This window comes from Bombus vancouverensis, chromosome 7 (assembly GCF_051014615.1).
Source record: "Bombus vancouverensis nearcticus chromosome 7, iyBomVanc1_principal, whole genome shotgun sequence".
In the NCBI taxonomy this organism is placed as follows: Eukaryota; Metazoa; Arthropoda; class Insecta; order Hymenoptera; family Apidae; genus Bombus; species Bombus vancouverensis.
In genome coordinates this window covers 9,775,802-9,798,269 of record NC_134917.1, presented here as the reverse complement: position 1 = coordinate 9,798,269, position 22,468 = coordinate 9,775,802, and the positions used below count along the sequence as shown (strand labels likewise).

The window sequence follows — 22,468 nt, the reverse complement described above, 5'->3', positions numbered from 1 at the left end:
TGCACCGACTTTCAAAGTAATACATTTTACCTTTACAGCCGAAAATCTGATATAATTTTTCGGCGGATCCGCTAAAGACCGCCGTTTCGATGCAATACGTTAACCACATTTTCTCTTATGGTTGAAATTGCAAGAACTTGTACTCGAGTACCGGTTCCCGTCTTACAGATGTTATCAGGCGCCACTGCGATCCTCGCCACGTCTACCCTCGCGATTTTACAAAGAAGTTGCTTCTGTTTATAGGATATCGATGCAGCTCCATGTTTTTTTAATCGCCGTTTAACGAACGCCAATCAAGGTCTCTGACTTTCTGTCAACGATTTATATGACACTCATATATTATAAACAGAAAGTTGATGTGTTAATTATTGCGTTATTTACAGTCATTCATCAGTAGCGTGTTATCTTCGCGTGATATAAATTGTGAAATATTAAAAACAAAGTTGAAAGTTGTTAATGAAGACGTACTTTAAAATATAGGGCGTTCCACGTTATTCCCCGTTAAATAACACGTTAAATTTACCTGTATATTGTTGTCGTTATTATTAAAACCTCATAAGAAAAAAAACGAAATGTTAAGGCTACTTGCAATTAGTATCGTATACCACAGTATACTACCGAGCAAATGTTGCAAGCGACGTCCATATGTTTTCAAAATCCACTCTTTCATCTCGAGTTGTTTCAAAGCTTCTTCATTGACACGATAACATTTGAAACAATATCTTCGATAAATCAATTTTCATTAATTACGGATAACTCTTCACCCTCTTGTAACCGCCCTTTATCCGATGTTTAAAATTCACGTCCTCGCCTAAAGCAACCTCATTTGCTCGTTTCTTTTTGTCGAAAAGAAGATTGAATTAAATTAAATCGAATCTGCTGATTATTAATGCAAGGATAGACGGGATGATAGCATACATAGCTGAGCGCGGTGAAAAGCTGAAGACGCTTATCTCGCCGTGAAGCGAACGTGTCATGAAAAAAACCATCATTTATTTTCCTCTGGCGGGTATCTACTTGCAAATCACGATTTTCCGCGTTACATCGTACATGTAAATCGAGAACACGGCGCCGAGAGAGAGATTCCAACTAAAGATGTTGTCTGCGATCGCGGGATGAACCTTCGAAGAGGTTTGCAATCTCTTCGCCGTTGCGGAGGAAAGAGAGTTCGGACGGGAACCGGGAGATCACGACGATAATGATGATGACGGCGATTACGAGATGACGAGAGAACGATGAGGGCGCGAAGCATGGCAAAATGGCTCGTAAAACAAATCGACGAGACTCGTTCGATGTTGGCCAAGTTACAAAGGTGCGCCTCGGCCGTTTACGACCCTCGGCCGCGATCGTATCTCGACAGCCCGTTGACAGACAGGTTTAATATCGTTAGACCGTTTCATTTAGGATTCGTTTAAGCTCAGTTACATGCGTTGGCGCGAACGGTTTCATGCAAATAACGTCGTCTTTGGACTTAGGTTAATTATACGGGCAACCACGCCATGCTGCAGGAGAAAAGGTTCGAGCGCTTTTCGTCTGTCACTTGCTCCAAATCTACTTATACCTATGTATATATGTACGATGCTATACTTGGATTTTCAAGCGTTTCGTACGATTGAGACTCAGTAATCTTTCTTCTTTCTTTTATTAAGCGAATTTGAATCTTTGAAAGGGAATTCTTCGAAAAATTATTTCGCTGCGCCCATTCTTCGTTATAAGTGGAAAATACGAATTATAAATATATTATCTTTCAAAGTCATTAGGTTATTATTGATTTTGTGTTCTAAATTATCATTAAGTTATAATGAAGTGTTTCGAAAATAGGGGAAATGATTAAAGATATAATTACGGACAATAATCTATTATTTATATTATTTATATTTATCGCTGTATAGAATTTCTATAGAGGTAAAGATAAAGATATATTCCCTTTCAACACGGTTTATATGTATTTTATATTATCGTTTATTATATTTATTTTACTTTATCGGTTTATATGTAGTACATATAACCGAACACATTTAAATCAATTAAAATATAAAAGATAAAACCTATACTTGTCCTGTGTCAATGTCAATATTATAAACCAGTTGGACATATGTTAATAACTACATATCTCAATCCTATTGAAAAAGAGAATTGATCGATGTACAAGTAAATTGTAATACATTGTATCAACGTATAAATTACATTGAAAAATATCCATTAAACAGACTGACGAAAACAGAAATACTCGTTTGAAAGTAGGCTCCGCTATCGGTAATCGTAAGTAGTATAATCCGATTACAGCTCGACCGTTCACTAAAGGAAACGCGAAAGCCAGACGAGTCACCATCACTCCATCTCGCGTCTTTTAAAAGAGCGCATTAATAAAATGGTAACTGGCTGCTGATACTCCCAGTATTGATGTTGATGAATAGTTCGATCTACCGATATTCGTAGTTCATTTTGTTGCTACACGCGCATATTACCCTTCAACGCGGATTAAGCAGCCTGTTGCTGGCTAATAAAAGGAAGAAAGCGAAGGTTTGGACATGTTTCAAAAATTTTGAAAACGAGCGTACATGTAACTTTGCGCGTAAAGGCGAGAAGAAAGGCGAGAACGGAATGCGAGGACATTGCTCATTAGCCACCGAGCAATCAGATTATAGAAGCTGCCTTGGCAAGCCTGGTGGCAGCCTGTTTCGTCCTCGGCTTGATTGGCCAGCGTCGATACTCTTCGCGAGACAGGGGCCCTTTCCTAAGTATTTTATCGAGAACCACGTTCTCCATCGAGCGGTGTTTCAATGATTTTATTATTTGGCGCCTTGAACATCGCCGTGTCATTATGCAACGGCTCTTAAGCGTAAACCCCTTATCTGTTGTGCGGCGATTACTTTCGCTCGAACTTGAAGTACTTGTTCTTGCACATTATTGGCCACTTAATACGATCGTTATATCTTAACTCGTTTGCACCGGAGAACAGAATAGGTAGCGCTTCTCTAGTAGTTACGTATCGCGGCAGCAATGTCTGTTAAACGTTAGTTTCTTTTGTTGTTGTTTCTTGCTTTATGTTAAGATAAGTGCGACATCATTTTAATAATCTGAACTTTATATTTAAAGCAGAGCTGTTCCTTACAACTTTGTGATATCCAGGAAATGGAAAGGGTTATGAAACATATAAAGATCGTTCACGAACCAGCTAAATCATAGCTTATGCGTCTTCGGGATAGCAAGTCGATAAATATTAGCGTTTTTTACCATGCTTGTATGTATGAATTAAGAAAATTAATTTTCGAATCGTAATCAATTTAATTTAGATATTGTTGTGTCATATCCTTATAAAATAATTCCTAATTCATTGCTTTAGAATGAGAAACATATTCACCGCTTTAACTATGCAGAATAGAAAGAAATGTTAGAGGTAAATTTTATCAAGTTCAACAGCTATCCAAACGATAAAAAAGATTTGCTTTTAAAAAGAATGCAATTATGTATACGTTAAACTGTGTTTAATATTTCTATCAAAAATCGATGATAACTAAATATAAAGGTCTATTTTGCTCTACGTACCATAGCGCATTTATTTGTACCTAGCATTAAGTTAATGTTTTACATTATGCAAGAAACTAGTAATAATATATTACTTCAGCAACGAACTATTATAAAATGATTTTATGCGCTTCTATTCATAAGCTACTCCATAATTCCATTGATAAATCTATCGATAAAATAGTAACATCTAATACAGTTTCCTATCAAATACAGGGAATTGTACACATTACTTGCTACCTTAAATGTTCGATGATCGCGTTTTATTTACTTTTCCATAAATAAAAGATCACAAATGGTACAAACTGGCACAAACACCTTCAGCGTATTCAATATTAAAACCGATACATCTTCCTACGATCTGATAAGCGAAAACGTATGCTCCGTAAAAAGCACGCATCTTGATATAATGAAGACATTGCCACACTTTCAGACGACACGATGTAGCTCGGAAACCGTTACAATTACATCGAAATATTATGAAGTATACTGAAAGTTATAATTACATTGTTGAAACGAAATTGATCGTTCCGAAGTTAAAGCGGTTCCTCGTATATCAAATTAGTAGTGAACCGATGGGCATGTAAGGGCACGACGAGCGTACGCGTGTAAGCGAAACGACGATAAAGAGGACAAGCACGATGAAGACGAGGAGAATGTTTCTTACGAAAGATAGACCATCAAAGGAGGAGGACAGGTCGAACGTGTGGTCAAAGGAAGGAGGAGAGAGATCAAGACGCGAAGCGAGGACCGATCAATCGAGGCGAAGTGACAGGCGGCCGGTGGTATCGCGAGCATCGACATGACGACAAGTGCCTTGCACACCGTTCCGAATTACCTGCGGGGCTATAAAGCGTCTCTTCATTTCGCTGACGTAGGTATACTCGTAACAGTGAGTCGGACCGAAACATGCTTGACAAACGCAACGATCTCGTAGGTCTTTAAATTGAACGTTACTTCGAAAGTAAGCTAATGAGTGAACTAAAAATATATCTCTTTACGTTAGGTGTAGAAAAGAACGATCAGCTCTTTGTTTCATACTCTATGTACTTGCTTTCGTTGGTTGGTTAAATGTATCTTCGTATCTAAACATTTTATTATATTACGTGTGCGAAAAAGAAGCCTATGTTCTTAGTTTTATATTGCGAAGGAAATACATTTTCATTTTTGTAAACCACCGAAGTATCGAGGCTGTTGATATTATCTACTGACTACCTTTTTACTTATTGGCTATTTCGATTCAATAATTCAATAATTTCGAACCTGAAACCTTCTCTTCTAAGCACCTTCTCGCGCTAAATAAACGAGGAATTAGAAGAAAGAAGAATATAATCCATTCGCTAATTTGATTTTAAGCATGTCATGAAAGAAACCTCAGAAAAAACATTGATTTATTGAATTGCAAAAATAACAATGTTTCGTACAAACGATGCAAGAGCGGTTAAATCGTAAATAGGGCGGACACTAAAACTGTGCTATTACATCACGGTAACGTTTTATAAAGTCTTGGGAAATGAAAGAAGTGGCGGAATGGCAAAGGAGCGGAATAGATGTTGTCGCGGCTAAATTGAGATGGTAATTTTTCGTTGGTAAGTACAACGCCGCAAAGAACCCCGTCATCGTGCTCATGTGCAAAAGAGGCGGTCGCGAGAGAGACTGCGAGCAGATGGATTAATGTAAAGGCGTACGACCCTAACAAGCGAATTATCTCCGAGATATATTGTGCCGCTTCACGGGTGGTTAACTCCGCGCGAGCAGTCCTCTCAAGAAAGAGGAGGAAAGTAAGAGAAGGACGAAGATGAAGGGAAGAAAATGAGAGAAAGAGAGCAAAAGAGAGAAGCAGAAGAGTCCCAAGAGTACCGATGACGAGCGGTAAGAAAGTAGAAGGAGGAAAAAGAAAGCGAGATCAAGCAGCTTCCAAGTTAAGATGACTGTGGCCTGCCTCCTTCCGCCCCGTCCCCGTGGTAATGCCTTGTAAGCTCTACTAATCTCCTTACCGGTCTTCTCTCTTGTTGATTTACCGAGATGTTTTCATTGTCTTTGCTGACTATAGCAACCGATCGTAAAAAGTCGCGACAAGCGGTCTTTTCAGCGAACGTTATCCGTATCTATGTGCTGTCGATGCGATCGTTCTCTAAAAGAACCCGATCTGATTCTACAGCACGCTCCGATTATGCGATTCCATCGACTTTTCACGTTCACTCTAATCGTAAGAACTTTTTGATGATCCGGTAAAGTTTCTTTTCGTGTCGACATGGAAAATGTTCACGATCGATTTTCAGATACGTGATCGCTACGATAATTTGTGTTTTGTCGCCTCTGATTTCGGCAGAGAAATTATATAGCGTTGTCTGATTGGATCGTGCAATTAATTGTGAAATTGTTAGTTAGATCGATGATGATTCGATTAATTACAACGTTGAATTGATGATCGAATGATTTTAGTCAGCCCGCTTTAACTCGTGGTCTTATACAAGAAGAAAGTAGGTTTAATAAAATTCATTATGCAACTATATTGACGCCGTCTGAAGAGAAGATCATACGGTAATTTTAACTCTGTCGTTATATACATATGAAACTCTAGTATATCAATTAAAAATTTCTCCTTAAATAAATTCCTACAAATTCCTACGGTAAAAGTAACGTAGTTTTATATAACACACGGTTAAATGATAACGTGAAAAAGACATATTTTCGTGCAACCAACGAGAAATGTGTTAATACGTTATCTCATTCATGGTTATAATGATAAGCTACTACAAGACCAATAAATCAACTCGTATTGCATCGTGTTTCTTTTACCTGTTGTTTATTAGCTTCAGACAAAAGAGCTGACAATAAACACACGAGTTTTTATCGTGCCACGACGTTATATTACCGTAGCAGTCATAAATTTCCAAGCGAAAATCACCAACGTACGTCGAGCCAAAGACAAAATGTCCATCGCAATAATTAACACGAGTATCTAACTCTCTCGTGTCCTAATTATCGTTCAGACGTCCGAGAGGAGAGTTTAGTGACCCTCTCCCGATTTGCAGAAAATCCAGTCAAAAGCTGTCTGCCGCTGCAGATACGCAGAAGCTTGGAATCTTTGGTTCGGTGGAGCGACGACTTTTTCTTGGAAGAATAATATTTTCTTATGACGAGCGGAGAGAGGAAACAAACTCTCTCCTCGTGTCCCAACCTACCACGCCGATCAATGGGGGAACCGAATCCGCCTCTGCGTCTCCGCGATGAATTTTTCCACGGCACGCACCGACGAGCAGAGAATATAATGGCGGTACATTGCACCCCGAACATAAATTCTGCGATCAAAGTGCATCGCGTCGCACCAGGGCGAACTTTAAGGATTTTATGTGATTAAGTTCTTCCACGTCTCTCGCTCTTTTCCCTGGATTCCACCTTTCGTCTATCTCGTTCGTTTTCGTTCGTTTCACGAGTGATCCAGCTTATCCCTTTCTTTCTCTCCTCTTATCGTTTCACTCGTACACCCTCTCCTTCCCACACACCCCCGCTTTCCTCTGTCGATTGTCTTCTTTTCTTTATCTCTTCGGCACCACCACCGTCTCCGTCATCGATTGGCCACCTCGTTCCTTGCCGTATACCCTTCCCGTGTCCATTCTTTTCTAGGCCGGTAGTACGACGCGATAGATCCTAGCGCTTTATCGAGTTCGACTCCAACACGGACGACAAATCGTCCAAGTTTTAAGTATTTTCAAAAGGAATCTATCCTGCGAAAATATCGCGGACCCGATGTTCAGACACGCTCCCAATACTTGCGCGATAGCGAGTAGGTGGTAGTATCGGAGAGTTTGCACGGAGAAAAGAAGAAAAGGGGGGTAGAAACGCGAGAGAGGGAAAAGGGAAAGAGATAGAAAGCCGAGGAAGCTGGCCATAAAATACGTGTGCATGGATGCATTTACGAAGTCGCAGGCCCGTGGCAACCAAGCCGAGTTTCTGCAGGATGAGGGATGAGGGTGTAGCAGGAGCGGTTTGTCCCTCTTCTCTTTCGCGTAGTAAAGTTGCTGCCAGTTGTTTTCCAGAGGCACAAATTTATAACTTTGCCTCGTTTTGAGAAGTTCGAAGAGAACGAACGAAAAGTCATCGCAACCAGAGCAGGGGATTCGATATTAGTTTTTCGTAGACGAATTGGCAACGCGTATCCTGGTTACACGCGGTTTGTTCAATTAGCACGATCAGAATGGATAATCTTCGTCTCGACCCACTTTTCACCAAGATCTTGACCAAGTTTCTAGTAGACGGTATATTTCGAGCGAAGTTTCAATAACGACGATAAGAAAATTTGTATGATGTGGCTATGGTCGTTAGGGAAACTATGTAGGTTACGGTAAATCTAGGCATTTCTCGTGGCGTTTCAAACGTGAATATTCAGGTTCTTCGCGCGATTCGCGGGCCAAATAATCGTGTATCCGCGAAAAGACAGAAGCCAATGAGATAAGAATAAAGATAATACTGATTTCTGATGGAAATTTAATGTATCAGGAAAATAAATAAAATAAAAGTATTTCGTTCAATTTTGTAACCGAAATCATTTTTCCTATCAAGTAATCGAAATCTTTTTAATCGCACAATTTGCACAAAACATCGAAACTTCAAGAATCTTGTCACGTATAATTTTTCAAACTGTTAATAAAATCTTAATAATAATAGAAATTACAATAACATTACAAACGAAAATTCTAGGTAACAAAAATATTAACGATATATTGACAATATTATAGACTCAAATATTTCTTAATTTCTTAAAAGAAGAAATACAGAAGTAGTGAAATTTCTATTCAGTTTTATGTCATTTCTGCGAAATATCAAAATACGTCTACAACACTTATCACGTATGATTTTTCAAGAAGAAAATAGGGTTTCTATTTTGTTCTGTAACGAGGTAACATTGGAAAGGAAAACCCTAATAAGCAAAAATTAATACGTCATGCGGTCGGCAACTCGAATGAACCGTATCGGATATTTTCTGGAAACGTGGTCAGCCCTGTTATTTTCTCACATTGGTACCGTGACGCGTCGTAATTTTCACTCGGCTAAGAATGACCAGGCCTCCAGGCGTTCGGAATTCAAGTCGAAAATTGTGCTAATCCCTTTAAAGTGACCCGTGTTCCGAATGATCGGTCGGCGAGGCGTAAGTAACACAACAGGTAGGTAGAAACGGAGGGCCACCGTGATTCTAGAGTGGAAGAGAGGGAGAAAGACAGAGGTTGAAAGAACAAAAGCAACGCCCAAGCTCTACAGGTGCTCTCGTGAGTGGCTTTTCGTTCGTTTGGATAACCGCGGACGAGTCGCCAAGGCGTTAGAGCAAACAGCGACCAAGACGAACTTTCTAACGCTACGCTAACGCCGCTGGTTGGCCCCTTCTTCTTCAGTCCCTCCAAGGTCTCCACTCTTTTATCCTACCTGTCCATTTTCAACCGCGAAACTGTTAGTTGTCTAGAAAGAATGTAGTTTTAATTTACGAGGAAGACACTTCGCGGAATCATTCTTGTTGGATTCATTCAATATCCCTTCACTGTATTTGATTTTAGAGCAAGGATGAAGTCAGTGTGAGAGAAATGTGATGAAGGGATTTTTGATGCTGCTTGGACAGCGATGACAGCTTTGAACAAATTTAATTAAGACGACGATATGTATATTGTGGTTTTTATTGTATTTCGTATGCTTTTATTTTATACTAACAGTTATATTTGGATAAAGATTGATATTTAAGAGAATTTCATTTGTTTTGATATTGCTGTTTTGTATCGATTTTGAGGGGAAAGAGAAATATAAAATTTATATGGAAATGAAAATATTTTATATAAATTACATAGTATTTTGTAAATTATATAAAATTGTTTAAAATAATCTATAAACTTTTGATTATTTCTCAAAATATAAGGTCCGTTATTTGCAAACGGAGTACATGTAAGTAAAGGCAAATACTCGTACGTACGGCAATCAACACGTTTCGATTTGTTTGCTCTTATCACGTTTCACGTGACTATGACTTACTCGGTAAAATTGCAACGTCACTTCACAGCTAACATACACACAACCGAAAAGAATTAATAATTTTTAAGTAATTAGATTAACGTATTTGAATTCTAAAAATTGATTCATCGAATAAAATAATCATTTCAAAGGAGAAATAGAGAAATAAATTAAAATTAATATCAAACGTACAAAACGTACTTTCTTCTGCAATATAGAGACAAGAAGCGATCTGAAAAGAATTATTCGTTAAAAAGAAACCCTTGTTTATTTATTTACTAGAACCCTACAGATATTATAAATTGTATCCTCTGCTTGTGTTTTTTTAATTTATAAAATGTTCTTAGATTACGTAGAAGAATAATTTTAAAAAAAGGAAGATCAGAGAGAACAAGCCGCTTAGATTAATATGAAAGGTGCAGAAGTTCGAACGGAGTAAAAAACGTGAGAAACAACTTTGAGAATGCACCGTATAGATGATCTTTCGTGGGAGTGATAGCAGGACAAGCGCATTGGCCGGTTCGGTCCATAGGGATCGTCAAGGACCGTTTTACGATCGCCGATGAACACAGATCAACAATCGGGAGGCGATAGCCGTCTCAATGAGCCGCAGTAAACTGACTTTATTGTGGGATCTAAAGTGCAGAATATCCGACCTGCTCAAAGAAGTGCGAACGCGTCTCGTAACGGCACCTGACCCGCTCCTACCGGATGCACTTTAAATACTGGTACCAAACAATGGGCTGGACCGCGCGACGCCGGAATATGATTTACAGTACAATTCCTGCGACGCGGAACGTAAACAGGTACACAACGCCCACTACTTCGCGTTGTCGATATATAAATCGTGAGATGTCGCAAGTTTCGGAATGAAAATGGTGATACCCCGTTACGCAATCGGTTTGTCCGTGCACACGCGAATACTATATCATTTTGTTAGTTACTGCGCTCGTAGAAACGACTATGTGTGTTTTGTGAGTTTAATTATTCGATAAACTCGATAAAATACTTTTGTATATAGGGACATGAAAATATTCCAGCACTAGTAGACGCCTTTATGAATATATTATGTGTGTTATGGGAAATTGTTACCATTACAGGACTTGATTATATTGGGCAAGTTTAATACAAATCTGAAAGTACATTATAGATGTTACAAGATATTTGATACAAATGTATGTAAGTAGATTAAAGGTAGACAGACAATTATCCGTTATACTTGATTACAACAGTAAATCTGAATACTCAGTTGGATCGTACTTAACGCTATTATTTAAGACAACTGTTCATATCACATTATGTTAACTTCTTACCGAGTTTATGTTTGCAATAAATGTCACGTTACTTCCGTATACATTTTCAGATTTGTTCCAAATTTTACCGACATGATCGTTACGGTGCTAATGAAATTTCAGAATGTTTTACACAGGACGTACAGCATGAGCCATAAACGACTTTCTATGTTAAGTGTTCAAATACTTTCATGCGAACCAGTGTAGCTTACTTGGTAAGATTTAGTAGAGAAGATCCTTTTAACGAAATGAATGCAAGAAATTAAATGTAATACCGATAATAAGGTAAAGAGATTCAAGTTACACGAATTAAGTTGCTTGAATCCAGGTAACTCGGCTGAATAAAGCTTAATCGTTCGATAAATTCAAAATATTCCGTATATAGCTTATCCAGTAAGATTCAGTGGAGAGAGCTCTTTAATGGAATGAATACAAGGAACTAAAAGAGGTTAATAGTACGAAGCGCTGAATATGTACTTCGATCGGGCGTTTACCCCTGCTTGTCCGAATATATAACCACCGCCTCGGAGTTTATTTTTCAAATGTCGGTCAACGATGGGAATAATATAATTCGGAATAATATCGGACTCGATAATAATAATATCTATGCTAATTGTTCAGTGTCTTTTATTATCAGTCTCGTTCATCTTTCTCGTATCGAGACCGATACAAACAAGTTACAAGGGGATAAGCTTCGTTTTGTTCTCGATAATAGCGAACTTGCTTCCAACATCGAATCGGCGAACAGATTATAATATAATAATTGCGAAATTATAAAAATAAGAAGCTTATTGTCCGTTTGGGAAATAAGAAGCTTATGCAAAACTCTTATTGCTTATCGAGTCTGTTTAAGCGAACTGTTTACAATATGAGAATATATAATATTTATACATATCGCACAACAATTTCAGCGTTTTAGAATATTAATACTAAAGGACATAGATACTTAATTAACTGTCTTGTTTATGGTCGTCCTTCTTCGTTAGAAATGAGACCATTGACTTAGTTTCGTTCCGTGATGTTATCCCAAAGTAAAATCGGAGAAGAGAAGAAAGCCAAAAAAGATAATGTCGCTGCATGTTCTCTCACTATCTCACTATCCATTATTTTTCCTTTTAAACGACCTTTTGGCCAGGTCTTTTCAATCATGACAAATAAACTTGTTACTCGATGTTATTGAATTTGAAAATTGACCGGAAATATAAAAATTTATGTACTATTTCATTCAGAGAAAGATGGAAGGAATTTTTGTCCCTGCAACGAATAGTAATAAATGCAACAAATATTGGCACCATTTTTACTACCTTGGCAGAGTCAGTCTATTTATACACAGAGTGATTCAGGTCTTTTCCGTCAAACAATGCTAGCGTACTCGTATTACATCAGTAAAAAACAAGACATCACATTGCCCTATGAACATTTTATAAGAAGGTTATAACGAAGATTAACAATTGCGGTAATAACGGACTGGTCTTTTAGTCGATAATTCGCAAAAATAAATTATTCGCTTTTATATCAGTTCCATTTTCAAGTATTATTTATATTCATTCCTAACAAATCTCAATATTTTCCTGATAAACTATTTCGTTAAAATACGCCAGAAATAAAAATCCAAGCCTCACATGGATCAAAGAATCGATCTTCCACCTGTCTATCTTTGAAACCAATGCTCATTTGTCAAACAAAAATTCATCGAATAAAAACTCAATCGTTTCCTACTTCTTCGTACTTTTCTTATTACTTTTTAATATACAGCATTTATGGTCCCATATTTCTCTTATTTTCATTTATACAATGTGTTAGTATGATTTGCTAAAAAATACCTGAATATCCTTTATATTAAAAGAACACTTCGCAAACTAAATTACTTTACACTCTGCTTGATAAATAATTTAACAATACGATAATATTACGTTAAGAAACTGAACTATAAGACTCCAAACTATACCAGTCCCTGAATGATCGATAGTTGAAAACTTTATCTTGTATATTTCACGATATTATTGGAATTCACTGGAGACTACTTCGCACAACATTCCTTTAAGTTAGCGATGTGACGAAAAGAATGCGAAACTTACTTTTCAATGGTAAAACTCCTCGAATGCTTTCTCTATATCGATGTCTATATGAATATAACGCAGATCCTTCTTGCATTTGTTTTATGCGGACCGACATCGAATCCCGGGCTTTAAATTCGGTGAACTTACTACCGTCAATGACGCGTGCTATACAAACGCGGTACCCAGTCGGGCGCAAAGGGCGAACGTCACGTTACTTTACATTCTTTGCCGAATTTTACGACGTAGCTGTACGTTGTAAAAATCAATATAGGGAATTCGTATGTACATGGCAGCAAAGTATCGGAGCAAAAGGTTTCGCGAACAGAAACTTTCAGCTCGAAAAGGGAATCGCAACGTCTCCGCAGTTTCTCCCACAGTTTCTCTCTTGTATTACAGATTGTAAAGTTTTTTTAAATATTTAGATAAAAAATTTTTTATTTCACAGCACTAGGTATTTTGTACATCGTATTCGAATATAAAATGGATGAAATACGTTTGTTGCGAGTATATAATACTGCGTATTCTCTTACGTTCTCTATTGTATTCGCGAGTTTACGTCATTTTTGTAGGAAAGTTTCTACGCTTCTCTAGCTATGTAAAAACACGTTATTTGTGTATGCTAGCACTTGGAACAAATGATAACCGAATCATAATGATGTTTTGCTCAAGGAGTGTTATTTTCCATTTCGAGGAAAGTAAAAAGATCGAGAATTGTTTGCGAGAGTGTTGACTCGTGAATTTCTTTGAAACACGTTTCTAATCCTTCTGTACTTTGATATTTCATATCTTTTTCCCTTTACTAAGTTGTTTCGTGGTCTTGCAATTAAAATATACGACTGCTTGCTTTCCTTCGAACATCTTAAAGCTGTTCATTAAAAGCGTATAACGTAAAAGAATCTGTACTCATAAAAACATTTTTACAGATAAACAGATGAAAAATTGATAACCAATATTACATAATAAAATATTAATTGTTCCAATTAAATACAATAATGTCGTCAAAATGAATACGCAATATGCGATTAGTGTCAATGACAATATTAAATACATCCTTAAAAGCAAAATGTAGTGTTTTAAAGTAAAATTACCGTAAACTACAAATACTATTCTAAAACCGATCCAAACGTTATCAAAATACGATATCAACAGCGACATCGTATCACGAAATAACCTATTGCAAGAATAAGGGGAGCATTGTACTATCCATGACCGAGTAACCTTTCACACCTATAAATAACATTTCCAAATTATGTCCGAAAAAAAACTACAATTCTAGTAGCTTTGTTCAGCTCCAAACTCTTCTTAAAGAAAAAAGCAGCCGTGAAGGCACTGCTTTCGACAAAGCTGCAAATAAATAACGACCTTCCCGTCGACTAAATGTCAATCTCGGTAAAAAAGTGCAAGCCGTCGAACAAGCTACATACACAAGGTACATTTTAGGGAGGCTCTATGTTGAGAGCTGTGCATCGATTATCGAGGAAGTATTTACGATCAACTATGGACACCGATAATGTGGGCGGTTTAGCTCGTGCGAACGTGCACACTGCACACACGTAATCGAACATTTATGAAGTGTCCATGGTAATAATGAACCGTGATTATAATGCACACGTCCGAAGAAGTGCGTCTCGATGCGACGGCACGAACTCGGTTACACTGTTCAGGGTGAACGAGTCAAGGCCCCTGTGTTACTCTCTTCTGCATCGGGCTTTTTCTTTCTCTCTCTCTCTCTTTCTGTCTCTTTCTTTCTCTTTGTGTGTGTGCCCACTATCCTATAGCTTGCAACGACCCAGTTTTGTTCATCTCCAAGATACGACGTGAGTACAAGTACAAATGGCAGAGTGGGAGAAGATAAAGAGAGGAAGAAAGGGGGAGGGCAGATGGGGGAGAAAAAAGAAGTAGGAAGATCCAGGAAACAGAGAGAGCGCAAGCAGGTAAGCGAGGAATCGCGATTGGATCTGTGCCAATTCCTCTCGGCAGATACGCCGATTTGAAATTCAACGCGATGAAAGGTTTGCCTTCTCTTCTCTTCTTCCCATCCCTGTTCGTCCACTTCTCCTTCGTATTCTAGCGCGCGCTTTCGGCCGCGTCCAACTCGCTAAACTAGTTCGACCCTGTAATATACGCGGGCTCTAAAGTATATATCCCAGTTCGCTAACCCAGAGACCGGAAGCACTGGCAGCCTTTCAAGTTTGGCAGGTTCGAAATCCTTTTAATTCAGATTGAATTCTTAATCGGCTGAAGTATTTTTTTTCTAATTTCATTAACCCCTCCGGTGGCAATGGAGGAGTCGAGGATGTCCTGTAGACCGAGTTTCACGTGGGTGATAGCGTTATTTGGAAGTGGCGACGTCGAAGATAAATGCACGTTTACCTTTCGTTGTGAAATATTGGCATTCGTGAATCGTTCGCTACGATTCGCCGTAATGACGTAAGAGTTTGATCGGTTTATGAGAAAATTTGGTTGATTCTATGTACTCGAAATATGTGAAACGTGCAATTTTTAAAGAGTTGTATTTCACCGATACCTTTATATATATAAAAATTGGAAAATTAAAATTATACATGAGAAACGAAAGTTTCGACAAAATTGAATATTCATTTAGAACCTAATACAAGAATTAAATTGTCGAAACTTTTTCATGTCACCAATGAAAGTCTAACGCGTGTCTAATTTTGGTACCGAAATATATAGAATGTACGTATACATTTCAACCGCAATTTTTCTTCATATAATCACTTGCATTGATAATTATAATATATTTAAATATGTTTAGAATCCCTGATCCTAGTCTACCATATAGTGAACTTTCTTCTGATAAGAGAAGATTCTATCTTGAACCTGTTTTGTCAAAATTTCCTTAGTATATTTGCTCCAGCATAAAAATATAATACAAAAAATTGATTCTATCTCAAGCATACATTTTTCCGCATTTGTGTGAAACACAATCGATCGTATTATAATAAATAAAGGCAAAAGAAGAAAATATATATAGTGTTATCCAGGAATTTATTACTTAGAAAAGAATGTGATATGAGGAAAGAAAAAAAAAAAGAAAAAGAAAGAATATATCATGTATCAGTGTAAATGTGTGAACGATCCATGCGTAATGTTCTTATATAAGACTGGTTTAGGTTTGTAGGGGTCGGAAGACGGAAGCAGATTAAATAGAAACGGGTCGTCGATCACGGATTCTTTTGGAAATTCTCCCCCCTTGCAAAGTCGCGCGTTACATGGCTCTTTGTACGGCCAGAGAACAACAAAATGAGGGGCAAGCGAGAACGTCGTTGACTCGGAAATATCGCGAAGGGTCTCGCTTTTGACGAAACTTCACGAGCCGTAAGAGCCATCATTGCGCGTGCAAGTATGTGTCACAAGGGATCGAGATGTTTCTTTCGTACGAAATTCTCCGTCTCGGCAATGTGTTCGACGAGTACGTAAAACCGCCAACAGAGAATACGTTTTTGTCTCTGTGAAAACAAGTCGCGAATTTGTTGCGTCAACTATCCGATTGCTCCGTCTTGGAAACTAATCCTGTGCACTTAGAAATTTCCGTTGCAATCCACTTACTGCGTTAATCCGTTGACACGCGCGTATTTTCGACGCAGAAAACAAGAAAAGACATCTTTTGGACGGAACCTTTTAATTTCACGGGATAAAAAATGAGAAGATTACTACAGTAGAATAAGAATGCGAAAATTCAACGAGGGATAGACGAGTCTATTTCATCTTTAATTTAATTTTATGTAATTTCCCCGTAAAGAAATGCTTTTATTTGAGAGATAAATACGAGCTTGCTCCAATCAAAGGAGATTTCATAGTCGATACGACAGTGTAAGCACTTTGAAAAATTAAAAAATATTCTTAAGTTAAAAAATGATCATACAGTTATAATTCTACAGTACGTTATAATTTTAAAGGCGTACCAACAATAGCAATTTGTTACTTACCACAATGTATAGATCAATGGTTCGATTATGTGCGAATTATATTAAAAATAAAATGCACACAGCTAGCTTCAAATTTGTAAAAATCATTTCCTTATAAATTATAAGAATAATAAAAATGTAAAAGAAAAGAAAGAAAAGAGACACAGCTTCTTTTTGCGTAACAAGTAACATAAATATGAAGCAACCGTAAATGAACCGGCATTTCGATCAACAAAAAATCAGCACAACGAACACAGATCGTTCAAGTCACATTTTTTAATTAAAATTTCCATCGAAATATTCACTACTAAAAATCATCGAAATTGTAAGCGTGTAGTTAAAATCCGTTACCGTGTAAAAAGTACGTGACAAATCCTCGATTGTATCCACATCGCGATCGCAAGTGTGTCCCGTGAGTGTTGCCTCGTAAGGTGTCGGGTGAGAAATCAAGTAGAAAAGTGAGAGAAGCTCAGCTTATCGAAGTAACTACGAAGACACCACGTACATTTCGTGCACTGACCTTATAACGAACATGTGTCTCCCGTGGTCCCTGGATGGACAGTCATTGGGTCTCACACGGGGTGGCTCGTAGCAGTCAGACGACGGTGGTTTAAATATGTATTCACGCACGCACGCACCGTGCCGGCACGACCTTGACGTGGCGGGTACTTGGCGACGGACACGCGTGCACGCAGCGCGCCGTCGTGGGATCCTCGTGGCCCGTCCGGATAGATCCACGAAAGATCGAACAGGTTCGAATCTTCCGTTAGCCGTGTCGATCCTCACCGATTACTTTCTCTTCGTCAACTATATTTCCTTAGGTTCTTTCGTTTCGCTCGAACTTTTCTTGGTTTCGTTCCTTGCTGTCGTTCTCCGAAATCACCGAAATCACGGGGTAATCGAGACGATGACGACGACGCGAGAACACCAGGAAGGATGACAAGGAAGACAACGACAGATGAAAACGAAGACGAAGACGAAAACGAAGACGACGAGGACGACGACGACGACGGTGTCTCGTGGCGGTGGTCGATAGCGCGGCGCTCTACTGACGTCGCGACGCTTCGTCGTGTCGTGGCCCGCGGCTCCTACTCGCCCTCCCTCCGCTACCCCCCACGACGACCCACGACGCCCTCAACTCACTCCGGAACAACCCGGAAACTGACGAACCTCCACCCCCACTTCTGAAAACTACCCTTATTTTCTACCCCCACCAACACCGCCGCCCCCGCCGCTACCACCTCCACCACCCCCACCACAGTTACAGGCCGTCACCGCCACCGCCACCCTTGCACGAAGGACGAAGGACGACGCGATTCGACTCTATCACGCGGAGGAGCTTTCCTCCTACACTGACACTCTTTTTCTTTTCGTATTACTTTCTTCCCGAAAGGCGGACCGGTCTCTCTTTCTGATTTGCTGCTCACCGACCTCACCAACTAAAGATACGCGTCATCGACCAAAAGCCACTTCCGATCAGCCGATTTCTGGTTCACTGGATCCGTGACATTCGCGACGTTTTTGATTTCATTGACGTAATAAGCGTTACCATCGCGAAATACAAAGATTCCGCTTCGGTGAATTTTATTTAAGTACAGATCATCGAATTCTTTCACTTAGTCCGTTATGCGAAAACGTGTCGGTTCGAGTAAAACGATTTCGTTCTTGTCAAGCAATTGCACCAGATTATGGGTAGTCGTGTTATTCGTCTTCTTTCTGCTAACTAATAATTTGTAAAATTTTTCTGTTTGATCGTAAAAAACTAGTTCTCATTTGTCAGTGTATAATCGGCTTTTACTTTCCTTTCGATTTATAAAAGTAACTTAATCTAGATTCTATCAATGGCATATTTCTCAACCGCAGGATACGTGACATTTTAAATTTCATTGTTGGAGTAAGCGTCGCATCGGATAAAAGACGCCAGATTTTCATTGAGTGGGTTTCTACAATGTATAAATCTTCAAACTGCAGTCCTCGACCCGTTTATTTCTCAAAGACACAAAGACGAACCTAGCCGAGACTAGTAAGCGAAAGTCGGGAACAGCTTTGAGCTAAATTACAGTTATGAAGTTACAGCTAAATTTGAGCTTCAATTTTGCAGTAGGTATCGTTTCAACGTTCTGTTATTGTTGAACGAATTTGTTAAATCGCTCTTTTTCGCTTGTTTACGATTCGTTCGAATTTATTCGTTATTCCACTTTCCATCATTTCGGTTTAGCCATATTTAATCCTATTTTCGCAATTGTCGAACCGATTTCACAACTACTTTATTTATCACGCGACAGTAATTTCTCCGTCGACGTTTTCCGTTGTCTCCTTGATATAATTCAGTTGCAACGATTTCTAGGACGTTTTCGATTCGTATTTAGTTTGCAAAAGAAGGATGCGTGACGCAATCCACCGATTTCCTGTAATAATATCCTGGATTCCCTGGATTTATGACGTCACTGACGATTTAGATTTCGTTGCACCGGATGAGAGTCGTGAAATTTTCAAGAAAAGAGATTCAACGATATATAAATCAGCGAGATGCAGTCCTCGACCCATTTATCTCGCGGAGTTAGAAACGTTCGGACAATAAGAGAATATCAGAAAACTCTACGTCCAAACACTAACCGATCTTCCTAAAAATCATCATTCAACGATCGCATAATCTTTCCACAGTCCGCTACAATTTTTATCGAAATAAAGATGTTAAAAATTTCTCGAGAAATAAAACGATTTTCATTTCGTTCCTCGTATTATATACACAAGTACCAACAGGTATAATATCATATACTGTTCGAACACTTTAATCAATGTGCATGTATGTACATATTATATTGCACATAGAAATAATCATACATGAATTTTGTCAAAATATACAAATTAATGATGAATTAATCTAGTAATTAGAAGCAACATTTACCAGCGTTTCATGGAATCATATAAAAAGCGACAAATTTAAATTAGCAGTAAAAAATACAACAATAATACTTTAGTATTTATTATATGTATATTATTGGGTACATTTACTATTTTAATATCATTGATTGTATTAACATTGACAATTTCTCTATCAGTTTAGGGAAAACTCTGTAATCTGACTTCTAATTCAAGAAATGAAGAAGCGAAGGTATAGTTTGATCTCTATGAACTGGCTTTCTCGCATCAACTAAATCGTCCGATTAAGCTGCGATGATTATAATAAATAAAATCATTGCAGTTCAACTTTTTAAAAATGATTTTATAATCTTGCAGCGGCACATGAGTCATAAGACGATTCGAATCGAGAATGACTCATATTGTTGTTTTGCCTGGAAATATTAACACCGCTACGATGTACAAAATATAATAATAAACAAACTCCGGACAAAACAATATCACCGCTATGTGCAACCGTCAACTGGAGTCAAATTCAAACTTTCCGGTACTCCCCCGATCAGTATAAGTAGACGATCATGCTCTCCAGAAAGTTAGTATCGAGAGAGCGTAAGCATTACCTAGTATATGAGTATCGAGTATCCTTACAACGAGTAGCATCGAGCGAGCGATTATCGGCTTATGACTAACTCTATATTCTGTACTTAGAATAGTTTTAAATATATCTGACTATATCAAGTATTAACTTGTTTCATCGTTTGAAACAACACGTTCGATATCCGCCACAATATTGTTGAAAATGAGCAAATGTCTGCGTACTTATAAGTAGCGTAAACGATAATTCAACTTTGAAATAGATTTCTCGATAGATAAAGAGAGATAGATTCTCAGTATGGTATTCGTCAACGAAGAAATTAAAAATTCGTTCGAAAAATACAGCGACTTTTATCCTCATACTATACACAAAAGTGCCAACAAATATAAATGCTGAATTCAACTTTGAGGCTTACAGTCTGTCGCCATAAAAATTCGCTGTGGAACTTCACCATACAAAATTCCTCATAAATCAAAAGAAGTAGATTTACGATTACAAATGTTCTTCGATTTGGATCTCCGTCTGACTGGAATTTTCGTTACGTGGTATTGCGTGCGCGCGAATGATACGCGAGGCACACGACTGCGTGCGAGGAAAGAAGAACGAAAGAGGAAAGAGAAACGAGAGAAAGAGAAAGAGAGGAAGAAAGGAGGATAGGAAAGGAGAAAAGGAGAAGGAAAGAGAAATCCCGCGGGCAGTCGGCCGACCACGTGGGTGCCGCCCCCGTTGCCCCCGACATGGCCACGTGCCAAATAACTCACTTGGCACGCGTAAACAATTACTCCGAAACTCATGTTATCGCGCTACATTACGCGTATATATCTCACGTTGCCTGTCCGCAAGGCGTGCGTTTCGCGTCGTCTTCCGAGCGCTCAACCTTCAGAAACGAGCTGGTCCCGCGCGGGAAAGTTTCCTCCTGGGAACGTTCTCCTGAGGGATTTGTCGTTCTCCGCCGCTCTACAGATGAGACATACGTCGTATTTACCATTTCTGCTTTGATACAATTATTCTGGCCAGAAAAGAATCTGGCTTAAATGCTTCTAACTTTATATTGTTTAAGAATTATCTGGTTTCATTGAAAATGGTTAATATTGTAAAACTAGTATATATGCAACATTGTGTTAAATATTATTGCATTACATTTGAGGATAAATTTGTTTTAAAAGAACAAGTTTTTGTTGAAAAATATGAATACATTTACTTCATGTTTTTATCATGTACTGTATGTAAAATTTGAATCTCGTTCAAGTATTAAAATTGTACAAAATGGGAATTTTGGATTGAAGAAATTTATATTTGTGCAAGTTATTGTTAGTTTTAAAAGTATACGATACTTAAGAAATATTATTTAACAAACTGATGAGACAAAATATGTATGCATATATGTATTATAAAAATATCAACTATTATTCTATATTAACAATAGTATATATTTTAAGAGTTTTCTACAATAAATTACGAAATATTTTATGTTCTTTATTATCGATATACAACGTAAAATTAACTTCGTATTTATAAATTAATATTATTTAAAATAGAATAATCCTAATAAATCATAATGCAAATTATTTTCGCAACAAGAAAACATGAAGAAGTGCAGAATGTATTACATATAAGAAACATTAAATTAGGAAATCGTCCAAATAACAAATTATCAATTGTTCAATATGAAAAGTAACATGACAAGCTTGTAATCAACAATTAAATTCTTCGTGTGTATTAACCGAAACACTGAAGTCCGATAGCTGAAATTTATAAAATTTCACTAACATCAATTTTTATTATAAAATGTTTTAGTTCTCTTTTATGCAATTATTTTAAATATAATGTTTATAATTCGAAGGATTATTGATTGCTATCCAGAAACCCGGTAAAACTCTTGATATCGGTTTGTTTTTATTCATTGGATATAATATTGATGATTAATTACTTTGGCTGCGAGCTAAGGTACGGTATCAGTGTACACGAATACCGTATTATGATACTCAATCAGGCCTATACGAGGAATTCGACGTTTCTCGGGCAGCTTCCTTTCCGTGTTCGTGGATCACTGGCTAGAGTCCTGCATCTGCAGATCGTTTTGGGTATCGGCCAACGTCGATTCTCGATATCGAGGGTCGAGACCCGTGGTTACACGCCTGTTCAATGTTCGGAATTCGATATTTCCACTAAAGGAACGGCCTGAATCGAGTTTTCACCGATAAA

General features: G+C 38.0%; 1 protein-coding gene across 1 annotated transcript in view; it reads right to left on the bottom strand.

The window, feature by feature from the left end:
* The window catches only part of LOC117159062 (fibroblast growth factor 18), a 126,583-nt gene extending 108,753 nt beyond the window's left edge, over positions 1-17,830 (bottom strand). The window contains exon 1 of the mRNA XM_033338577.2: positions 17,327-17,830. Coding sequence (XP_033194468.1) covers positions 17,327-17,340 — 14 coding nt within the window. The 5' untranslated portion in view covers positions 17,341-17,830. The remainder of the gene's footprint in view (positions 1-17,326) is intronic.
* Positions 17,831-22,468: the final 4,638 nt, after the last annotated feature.